This window comes from Populus alba, chromosome 11, assembly GCF_005239225.2.
Source record: "Populus alba chromosome 11, ASM523922v2, whole genome shotgun sequence".
In the NCBI taxonomy this organism is placed as follows: Eukaryota; Viridiplantae; Streptophyta; class Magnoliopsida; order Malpighiales; family Salicaceae; genus Populus; species Populus alba.
Window position 1 is genome coordinate 4,673,826 of NC_133294.1, and position 12,035 is coordinate 4,685,860.

General features: G+C 30.5%; 1 protein-coding gene across 1 annotated transcript; it reads left to right on the forward strand.

Annotated features, from left to right (window-relative positions):
• Window positions 1–2,665: 2,665 nt before the first annotated feature.
• LOC118042535 (beta-glucosidase 13) lies at window positions 2,666–7,886 on the forward strand. Its single transcript, XM_073412810.1, has 13 exons — window positions 2,666–2,869; window positions 3,304–3,370; window positions 4,127–4,185; window positions 4,880–4,955; window positions 5,068–5,142; window positions 5,476–5,563; window positions 5,698–5,956; window positions 6,050–6,165; window positions 6,595–6,806; window positions 6,927–6,958; window positions 7,056–7,158; window positions 7,259–7,364; window positions 7,509–7,886. Exons 1-13 carry the CDS (start codon window positions 2,699–2,701, stop codon window positions 7,681–7,683), a joined length of 1,539 nt encoding a protein of 512 aa, XP_073268911.1. The 5' UTR covers window positions 2,666–2,698; the 3' UTR covers window positions 7,684–7,886.
• Window positions 7,887–12,035: the final 4,149 nt, after the last annotated feature.

The window sequence follows — 12,035 nt, forward strand, 5'->3', positions numbered from 1 at the left end:
GAAATATAAAAAGATCAATACAATCAATCACAAAAAATCATATGAATTTACATGATTCTATTAAAATTAATTCCTATCAAAGAATCCTCACAATCTAAAAGTTTAAATTATTACATGAGGTACAAAATATGATTTATATTATTCTTTAACTTATCCCTTTGAGTAAAAAGCCCTTTAAACTTGAAATTTACATAGATTCGTACTACCTTATATTTAATTTTTATCAAATAAATAAGGATAATAAGATTTAAACTCGTGATTTCTTGGTTATTAAAGCTTTTATGCTATACTAGAAAACTATCTCAACTTAAAAATTTAAACTGTAAAGTAAAATTTTAAAATATAATTTATATTATTTTTTATTAATTATAATCTGTTTAAAAGTGAGGTTGAAGAAATACTTTATTATATTCTCTACCCACAAATAAAGAGAGAACTCCTATTGATTCTCATGTAGTTTTCATTCTCAAATTATCTTATGGGCTTTTAATTGAGAAATTGTGCGGCAATTACATTGTTTTATTTATGTAATTATTATTATATTATTATTATTATTATTATTATTATTATTATTATTATTATCAGTCAAGTTATAATGTTTATTTATAATGTAGTAGTTTTTCTTTTGTATTTTGAAAAACAATTATTAAGCTTTTAATGAGTTTTGGGGATCTCTGGTATGATGATGTCATTTTTTTAATTATACATTTATATGCATTGATTCAATTGTCATTTTTTATCTTTTTTTATTATACATTTAGTTGTCATATATATATTTTTATTTAATTCACATTCACAAATTAAATTTTTATTTCAATTTTTAAGAAGTATAATATACAAAGCAGCAAGTGGGTATTTCGTTAATTAATTAGTTAAATATTAATGGGAAACAATTCAGTTAATGGATGATACCTTAGTGCATTATGGGCATAATGAGGCAAACTGTCAACCATTTGATCATATGGATCCATACTTTTTTTTAATAAAATATTATAGATTTATTAAATTAATTGTTAATTATAGCCATTAATAACATGATTTAATAGAGAATAAAGTACATAAAATTTAAGAAGAGTCATAAAACTTTTTAATAGAACTAAATCAACATCAATCTAATCAAGCAAAACGACCCTAAAAAAAACATAACCAAGCTACTAAGTTATCTTCTCTAAAAACTCATTGCTTAACCAAATAATCAGCAACATGATTCTTCTCTTTATGAATATGATCAAAAACACACATAATAAATCCTATTGAATTTTGTTTGCAGGCAACAAAGCGGCATAACATTAATTTTTTCCCTTTAATTTAAGTAATGGCAATATTATAAGAATTTGACTCAACAACTCATTGATTTGTATAAGTATAACAACAATCAATACTAAGAGGTATAGTTTTTTTTTTTAATTGTCAAGATCTCAGCATCGCTAATTTCCATTTTATCTATGAAATAAAGAAAAAAAAATCGATGAAATCTCCCTTCTTTATGATATCTGATAACACCACCAACAATTCCTGAAGATTGGTTTGCCATTTGAAGATGTTTCAATGTTTCACTTCATCGTACCTACAGCTAGAGGTATTCATAAAGAATCATTTCTCATATATATCCTGGTAGTCCATATAAAAATATATTTTAATGAACAAATTATACTAAAAATTCTCATCATATTACCTATGGCACCTTACATTACGGGCATCTGAAAAGTCGACTATCAAAAGATATAATATAATTATTATTTTTTTATAGAGAGACTTATATTTATTGACTTATTATCATATTGATATATGTCTGGGTATCCGAGGTGTTAGCTATCAAGAAATATAGTATAATTATATCTTTTCAATTAAAAAAGTAATAGTGTAATTGTTATATTTATTGGTTGTCCTCGTTTGGATCATTGATTTTAGTTTAGTAAATACAAACAACAGGCATCTGGTACTGTAACATTTTTTTTTTTTACAGAGCAATCTGATGGAACATATAGTGGATAAATAGGATCAGCTATATATATTTGTGTTTCTATTAAATAAAACATTTCGATAGAGGTTCATATTTTATTAAATACATGAAGACTAATCGAGTGAATTGTGTTTCCTCCTAATATCTTTCTTTGTGGTTGCCAAGTGGCTTTGGTAGAGATTTTTATGTAAGTTAAAATGAAAAGGTAGTTTTGATAAAGCACTTAGTTGGTAATGACTGAAGTACATGGGAGAAAATACTCATATATAGTCATGGAGTTAACTGGAATTTTAGTAGATGGCAAGTAAGATAATATATAGCTCTGGTGTCAAAAGTCAAACTGGATAGAAACGAAATTCCTGATTCGAAATCTATTATTTAAATTTCTCAACTCATAAACAAATATGTGATTTATCAAGAATTTGTAGTTAATAAATTCTCCTTCATGTTTTAGTTTGTAAAAGTCCTGCGGATCGATTCCTGAAATATATCCAGAAAATAAATAAATAATATTCTGGTTTAGTAGATTATAATCTTTCGGATGCTAAAAGCACTCATTTCCCTGTCAGGTTTTGCTTTACCAAAAAAATTTCATTTTAACTTGGATAAAAATCCCTACCATAGCCGCTTACATTACACACACATGTTTGCCTCTATATAAAGGAAGGTTTAGCATGACAATTGAATCCACAAATCCCTCAACCCATAAACACATTGCTACCTAATAATTGCTAGATGGCTATTCGTCTTGGCTGGCCATTTTTAGGAATGTTCTTCCTAATAATTTGCCTGTTAGCTTCTGCTAAGCTGGTGATGCCAACCACAGATAGTAATGTTACCGCTTACTTCAATCGAACATCCTTTCCAGAGAATTTCACGTTTGGGGTAGCCTCATCCTCTTACCAGGTAGCGAGACTGAACCTTTTCTTAGCTTCCAGGCTAGGATTCCCTATACGTAGTCATCAACTTCTCATCATGAGACTACAGCTAGCTATAAAAGATACACGCAATTCAGATGGTTATAAAGACTAAAGCCAGGCTGAGCTTTATAGCTAGCTGAGAACATACACGCAAGTCAGATGCTGCTGTACTTCTCCTAGCAGCTCGTTTCTGTCGCCTTCCCTCCAATTTATTGTCCAAATTGGAGCCAATCAAATGGTTTACATGCTTATAAAACTATTACATAAAAAATTTTAGAGTGAAGCAGGACCAAAACACATGCATTGAAGGAGTTTTGTTTATTGTATAACTGTGTGTCAAAAAAAATAATGAATTCCTACATATCCCAATACGATATTATCAATATTAATATTTTTCTATTCTTTGTTAATGGTATCAAGTACGAGGGTAATGTCGGAGGTCACAGAGGTCAGAGTATATGGGAAAATTTTACTCGATCTTACCCGGGTATCTCTCTCTCTCTCTCTCATTATGAATTTTAGTAATTTAATTATTATAATTTGCTTTATTGGCTTTTGTCTTCCACTCAGGTATGTTGCTAAGAATAAGTCCTTCAATTTTATTATCTGAATCTTTCATATATCCTCTAATTTCTTAGAACGGATTAAATTTATATTCTATTAACGTCAGACTTTAATATTATTAATAATTTTTTGTACTTTCTCATCCATGCACAAACAATTTTTTATCCCTCGCATTGATGATTTATTTATTTTATTTATCTATGAAAAATAGTCTTTTTTTCATATAATTTTTATGCTTATTTATTAATATTATTTGGTTAACTCAATTCTTTAAATGAAAAAAATCATAAAAGAAGCTTCCTTATAGTTTTGTATAATCTTCTTTTCTGTTTGATTTGAGTTTATTTGAGAGAGAAAACTAGTGCAAATTACGCTCAACTTAGTTGAGTTTAATATTATAGTTTAGAATACAAGATTAAAAGATTGATAAACAGCAGTAATTAAATTTAAACAAGAAATTCTCATTGATCTTTTCATAATCATGACAGCAATATTCAAGATAATTTAACTTGTAAATCTTCAAATTAATTTATAGTTGTATAGAACATATAGATAAAATGATGCCTCTCTTTCATTACTTGAATATTCTTACATTTCAATGGTGAACATATATCTTATTATTCCTTATATTGATTTTAGGTTTATGTATTATCACATTTTCTTCTTCTTCTTCTTTCAGAAAGGATAGATGGTGGCACCAACGCGCACATCGCAAATGATTTCTACAATCGCTATGTGGTATATATCAATTTGATAATAACTGTTTTAAAAAATATCAATTCGATGATAATGGGATTTTGGATTGCTTTTAGCATGACTTATGAAGAATCGATCTTTTTTAGTTAATTTGATTCATTATCGAAATTTCTTTTTTCTAAACAGCTCATAATAAAAATAACACATATTCCAAACCATGGCAACTGGATTTGAAATTAACAAGTTATTCATTGCTAAGATGATCCAATGATGTACATTAGATACGCTAAATTCCTCACTGGTAAAGAATTTTGAAATTCTTTTGCTGTAGTAAGATTATTTTTGGTTAGTGTAGTACTAGAATAATTAAGGAACAGATACAAAAGACAAAAACATATTTTATTGGAGAGACATAAGTATACAAGAAATCTGTTGCTATAATAATTTAGATGTAAATTTGTGTCCTGTCTTTTACAGGAAGGAAGTGTCTCCTATCTTTATCTCTCGTGTAAGATATGTTAACTAAATGCTATTTAAAAAACACAAACACACGCGCACGAGCTCACACACAAATTCATGTATCTTCATCTCCTTTGATACGCTAGTTTTTCCACAAAGATTATAGTAAAAATGGACTACAGAGCAAGCAGGGTTTAGAAACACAAAACTAAAGTTTAATCTCGTTAAAATCTAATGAGTACATGTAATAATGAACGTGAATGCCATACCGTTACAGAATGATCTTCAAATATTGGAGGACTTGCATATGGATGCTTTCAGATTCTCTATCAACTGGGCCAGATTACTTCCCAGTAAGTATTGGTTAGAGATAAAGAACAGTGAAAGGATGTGCATTTAATATTTATTTGTTGACACTTTTTTTACTTTTAGTTTTCTCAAAAACAAATATTTAATGATATTCAGGTGGGAATATAAGCCAAGTGAACCAGTATGGAATTGATTTCTACAACAAGGTCATCAATGACAGCATAGCAAAAGGTTTAAATCTGCTCCCTCTTCTTAGAATAAATATACAATTTCTGTTGTTTCATGTGTGCTGCTTGAATCTTCAAAATAATTTGTTAAGAAATGTGGATCATAGTTAAAAGAACTCAGAGAATTACTAGCATGGCTATCGCAAGCATATTGAACCAACTATTTAGTAACTTCTTGAATTGATTCGTGTGAATTTGATTTCATAATATGAAAATAAAACCAAAAAGGGGATAAAAAATTAAATCATTTTTTTTCCAGAGGAAAAGAAAAAATTCACAATATGATTTGAGAAGATATCTAAAAGCCGCTCTCATGTTTTGAGGGTAAACTTCACAGGTTTAGAGCCTTTTGTAACTATCTTTCATTGGGATAGTCCTCAAGCACTTGAAGACAAGTACGAAGGGTTTCTAAGTGATCAAATTGTGTAAGTCATCACCTTTTATCACATATTGTGTTCCATCATCATATAATTCAAAAATAGAAGCCAATCATTTGTATTTGAAAAATTATGATATGGAATTGTAACATAGAATTTCTGTTCTTTTAATTAATTAATAGGAACGATTTTCGAGACTATGCTGACCTTTGCTTCCAGAAATTCGGTGACCGAGTGAAGTACTGGATTACTTTAAATGAGCCCCAAAAGTTCTCCAGTGCTGGCTATGATTCCGGTGACTTTGCACCGGGCCGATGTTCCAAATGGGTGAATGAAACGTACTGCAAAAAAGGAAACTCTTCCACTGAGCCTTACATAGTTGCTCACCATCTCCTCCTTTCTCACGCAGTAGCAGTCAAGACATACAAGGAAAAGTATCAGGTATCCAATAAATGAACATTTTTAATGGATAGAGTATTATTTAATCCCTATGAACAATAAATTTAGGTATCCCTTTTTTGATTGAAAATGTAGGCATCTCAAAATGGGAAGATTGGGATAACACTCAATACCCCTTGGTTCGAACCCTACTCTAACAGTACGGATGATTATGATGCTGCCAAAAGATCTCTTGATTTCTCGCTTGGTTGGTATGTATTTCTCCAAAACATAAGCTAGTAGCTAGCTGGATCTTCTATAATTATTTTTATTAATTATCTCGATGTTATAATTGCTTGGTGGTTGCTTAGTAGTACTTGTGATAGAATTTTGAAGCTTCACTTGTGATAGAATTTGGAAGCTTCATATCATTTTCATTTGTATTACTGCTCCAATCCAAAAGTTGGGCTCCTTTAGCATCATATTTCCTGTCAGAAGACAGTAGTGGATAGTTTAACAAAGCAGCAGAGTTTATTTAGAGTTTTGGTTTGAATTTAAATTGTGTCACTTTTGTATCCTGATGTTGGAGAGTCGATATTGTCTTGTTGGCTGTATTTGTTTCATTTAATCTAGATTTTCGTAAAAATAAAAAATAAAATTAATATATATGTAAAACTCGTAACAACATTTCATGTTTCTAGGTTCTTGAATCCTATAACATATGGTGACTATCCGACCAGCATGCGGGAATTGGTTAAAGAAAGATTGCCAACATTCTCGTCACAAGATGAAGTGAATGTAACATTTGACTTTGTTGGATTAAATTATTATACTGCATATTATGCAGCAAATGCAAATCCTGCTGACCCGGATCATCTTAGATATCAAACAGATTCTAATGCCATCATTAAAGGTAAGAATTTTTTCATTTTAGTGAATTTGTTACTGAGGTTATGCCCTGCGGGTTTAAAACAAGCTGAGGTTGTTATAACATAATTAATTTCACCGTGTTGTTTTCATCATACTTTTTCAGCAAAACGAGATGGGAACCCCCTCGGTCCACAGGTTTGTATGAAAATGATACGTATTTTACCCAATTTCCTTAGACATTCGATATTGCGAAAGAATGTTATAATTAAGCTTCATATGTGACAAATTGCAGGCTGGTGCAACATGGCAGTATGTCTATCCAGAGGGGATAAAATATCTTTTGAATCATACCAAATACAATTACGAAGATCCAGTAATTTACATAACCGAGAATGGTATTATAATAAGCTTTGCAGATTAAAATGGAGATCTAGTAAGATTTTAATGGTCAACCTCATTAATTCTTTGTTTCTTTCATATTTTTCGTCTATTTAGGGTACAGCCGCGTGCTTGCTAAATTATCAGATTCTGAAACCTTGGATGATAGTCAAAGAATAACATTCCATTATGACCATCTGCAGAATGTTCTAAATTCTATCAAGTGAGTTTACCTATTGCGTAATTCCACGGTTTTAATTTCCGTTCTTCGTTTGTTTTTGCCTTAAATTAAAAGTTAGGGCTCAAATAATGATTTAAATAAATTAAAAGACCAAACTGTTAACATTTGAACTGATCTTTCTTGCAGCGATTATAAAGTTAAAGTCAAAGGTTACTTTGCATGGACTTTCACCGACGACTTTGAATTTACAGATGGATACACCGTAGGATTTGGTTTGGTGCACATAAACCGTACAGATAATTTAACAAGACAGATGAAGCGCTCAGCAACCTGGTTTTCAGAATGCCTTTTGAAGAACTGAGCTGATCCAAACGGTTCATTTCAAGCGATTAAGACTAGCTTGATGGATGGGAAAGAGTTAATTTGGCCGATATATATGGGACTATATATAAATCAACGGTCCAGAGAACTGGGTTGTATTAGTATTTCCTAGGTGTGCTGCACTGTATGTTTCAATAAATTAAAACTTGGCAATGTAACCAAGTTCAATTTCAATGTTAAAAATCTATTCATGTTTTATATGCCCCTCTGATTTTCAAATAATATTATTTGCTAAGCCACTGTAAATTTAGGGGCGATGATCTTGAGTTTGATATATAATGATGTTGAATTCAGTGTTACAGTGTTTACAAATAATGAAGGTGTTGAAATAAAGAGTGTTGGTTACGGATATTGCATGAAGAAGAAGAAGAAGAAGGAAATGATGACGATGATGTACAAATAATCCTCATAATGAAAGCTTTTTTCAAACTTTAATTATAGAACTTGGACCTAATTTTGATTCTTATAGTCCTCATATATTTCTCTTTTTCTCTCTGATTCTAGCTGTAGTTGTAAGATTATATATATATTTTAATCTTTTTATCTCTTTTTGCTGCCTCTCTTGCTGTACTTCCAATGCAAGTGTAATAATTAAAATTGTCTTGTCTTTAATCCTTTTTAGTCCATGTTTTTCATGATGTGTTGAATTTTGTCCCTAACAAATAAAGTCTTGCAATTTTGCCCAATTTCTCACAATAAATTAAGAATAATTTCAGTGGATAAACTATTAGCTTATTCTTTTTAGCTTGATTAGTTTATAATATCTCATCTTATCTACATACTAAGAAATAAAAAAAAAATGCTGCTTCTATTTTGATTAATTTGGAGCTACCAAACTGAAGCAATACGAAAGTACGTACGCGAAACCAGATCATAGCAAGATGCTGTCTGATGATCACGCCTATACATCTTTTAACAAAGAAAGATCCTTCACTAAATTATGATGATATGGATAACATGCACGAGCTTGGCAAGAACAAGTCATTATATAAGATACAGTACAGAATAAAGTAAAATAATAATCATTTGTAAGCAAGGAAGAAATCAACTCAAGTTTATAAACATTTCACTTCGCTAGCGATGCGGTGAGTATCAAGTGAGATCTGCCCACAAGAGGCCAGTTCAGTGCCATATTGGATCATTGGAGGATGTTGTTGAGAGCACAAATATATCCCCAAGTCTGTAAATGGAGAAGAGATGGGTTTTCGGGCTTTTGGAAATTGGGCCTAATGATACTTAATTGTTCATAAAACCTTGTCAATGGGATTAGGTTAATAAGATTAATAGAAGCAGGTTGACTTTAAAGCTTGACTACGACCTTGACACGAAAAAGTTGACTTGAAGCAGAGCATCTACTCTTAGCTTAGAGAGAAGGGAAAGTGAAACCTGATGTGAATGATGCCTGCTTTAGTTTTCATCTCGTGGGTTATTTTTCTATGTTGAGAATCATATAATTTTTGTGACTATTTAAATTTTATATATCTATTTTTTTTTTAATATTTTTTTACCTTGTATTATTTTATCAATTTTTTGACCACCTGGAGTCCAAAAACACTCCGTCCATCACATATCACAAAGGACGTTTGTTGGGAAGAGGTCAAACCGAGGTCATTCCGCGTAAAATAAGAGGCTCACGGGCAGGATGGTTCCCTCCACGTGGTAAAGTGTCCTTTCATCTTTGACGCTTTGCGCCTGATTTTAATATCAAACAAATTCTATATTTTTTTTTTTAATTTATATTTATTTCTCTCACAAAAAGGTGAAGTTTATAGAAAAGTTTAGGATCCAATAATTTATAGTCAGCGAAAAAATTTAATTAATTCCTTTAGACTTGTGTGGGTAATGTAATATGCTTCTTGTGGAAAACTTTGGCATGGCTTATCTGAACTTGCTTCTTGTGGAAAACTTTGGCATGGCTTATCTGAACTTTCAACATAATTGACAACGTCGGGCCCTCCCTGCTTAAAAGAGATGTTCTTTTATCGTCATGGACTTGGACGCTTCTGAAGGAATCTTGAACAGCTTGTCTAGGTTGAATACGTGAGTCGTGTGTTGTTGCTACACTGTAGCAAAACAGGCTGCTGTTCCATGCTTGACCTGCAAAATCTGAGCCCTCTTCAATATGAACAAGGACCTTGACAAGGTCAGTCCACCCCCGTGTTCCTTGAATATTTCTCTTCTTAATTACTTCTTATTGAGCTCGCAACTCCACAATCTGTTGAATCTAATCTGTTTCTTCATTTATTCAAATCATGAGATCAAGACAAGAAGGATTTGGATTCTAGAAAGAATCCCTTTCAAAAATAGTCCACAGGTCGGGCTTTTATAGCTAGGTTTATAAAATTTGCTAAAACAAATTGATTATTCAAAAAATTCAAAATGCTGTCTAAAACTATTCAATTTACAAAATTTAAGTAAGGAAAGAAATAAAAATCACAGCGAAATTAAGTCCTGAAAATTTTATAAAAATCGAAAAAAAACCCTCATATATAAAACTTGGAAAACGTAGGCCAAAACAATGAAATTTGGGATCCAAAACAATCATCAAGGAGCATAGCTCCCTATCCAAAACGTGCACCTCTGAATTGGGGTGATTTGTTTTACCCGAATCTCGAATAAAAAATGATAGCCACTATTATGGAAAGAGGAGGCAAAATCATATCAAATTGGATTTGGACTATTGTTTTCTTTTATCTTTGCGTTGGTCTGCACTGTCAAGATAGTCTCGCGCTATCAACTTCGTATCTGAAAGCTAAGCTTCTCCTGAATCTCCATCGCCACTTTTCTACATCATGAGCATACCAATTTTTTTGAGTTTGATAATATTTTCTCATTTTATTCTAGTTTCAAGGGTAGTGGAGCTGTTTGAAATTACAAGCCAATAAAAAATGAGCTTTAGAACATGTATATGCAACTGTTTTTCCCTTTTCTTTTCTTTTCTTTTCTTTTTTTAGAATGAAATATGCATGCAAATCTGTATTATTCTCACAATTGAAATACGATTTTGCGAGGAAGGACATGATATCTCATAAGATTTAACGGAAGACATGGAAAATGGTAGTTTATGACTTTATGTAATGGTGTGGTCCATTTGTGGAGAAACCATCTCGCTGGGTGTTTTTATCTTTAGTTGCTTTATTTAATTCGCATCTTTGTTTAAAGCTTTGGGGTTATCCGTTCTTGATTCCAAACTTTTCAAGGGTCACTTTCTTTGTATTTTAACTTTTTAAGCGGATACTTTGGATCCAAAATGTCATTTTCTGTATACGAGTGTCAGGAGGGTACCAGAAATTTACGTGTGTGCATTGAAACGGAGGAGAAAATGTCATAACAAGAAGATTGACAATTTTAAAAAACAAAAAAAAATAGGCTGAAAAGGTTTCAGACATGTAAAGAAATTAAGTTGAAATTTTGGATATAATATTTAATTTCAGCCTAATTATATTCCATTGTATCCAAGATTAAAAAGATAATACAAATTCAAGGTTAAATTAAATAATTATTGAAAGAATTTGTAAATTTATCTTATATAAAAAATGTTTTATTTTGACCCGACTATAAGATGTCCTAATTAAATGTGACAAAAAAAAATATTGAGTTTAACATGAATTATATAACAGTTTTTGAATAATTAAAAATTTTGAAAAAACTTTTTTAAATTTATCAAAGAATCAATGACCATGATGTTAAGAGCAAACATGATTTGATTGATTAGACAATATTCATGCTATAATATATAAATCAAAATATTATTAATAAGTGAATAATAATTACACCGAGAAACTAGTAAGTGAAATATTAAGTTAAATCACTTATGACTTTTTCCAATATTAAGATAGGTTACTAAACATTGTACTTAATCTTCAAATATAAATTAATAAATTATTGAATTGATAATAAATTAATTTATTTAATTCTATTTTATTTAGGATTATGAATTATATTTGAGAAACTTTATTAAAAAAACTTAATGGGTCACAAATATAGATCCATTGGTTATAAATTAAAAATGATATGATTAAGTAAGTATAACTTGATTGTAAATAAATTTTAGAAATTGAGTATTATATTATAATTTATACAAGGAATTACAATTCTAGACCTAGAAAAATCAATTAAGGACTTGATTTAATAAATTTATAAAATTGTCCTTAAATAATATATGTGATACTTTTCAAGAGCAAATTGATAATTTGTTATTTTTAGGGTTAATTTTTAGATTTTTCTATAAATAGAATATTTTTTTATATATCATGGACATACTCTGAGACCCGACCCACGGGTGGGTGGCCACTCCCATGAGCCAAACCACGAGGGTGAGCCCGTCTACTC

Bases quoted from the DNA above. Each gene is read 5' to 3' on its own strand.
- LOC118042535 (XM_073412810.1), top strand. From the start codon at position 2,699: ATGGCTATTCGTCTTGGCTGGCCATTTTTAGGAATGTTCTTCCTAATA. The intron at 5,957-6,049 runs GTATCCAATAAA...TTGAAAATGTAG, and splicing joins CATACAAGGAAAAGTATCAG to GCATCTCAAAATGGGAAGAT. The intron at 7,159-7,258 runs GTATTATAATAA...TCGTCTATTTAG, and splicing joins AATTTACATAACCGAGAATG to GGTACAGCCGCGTGCTTGCT.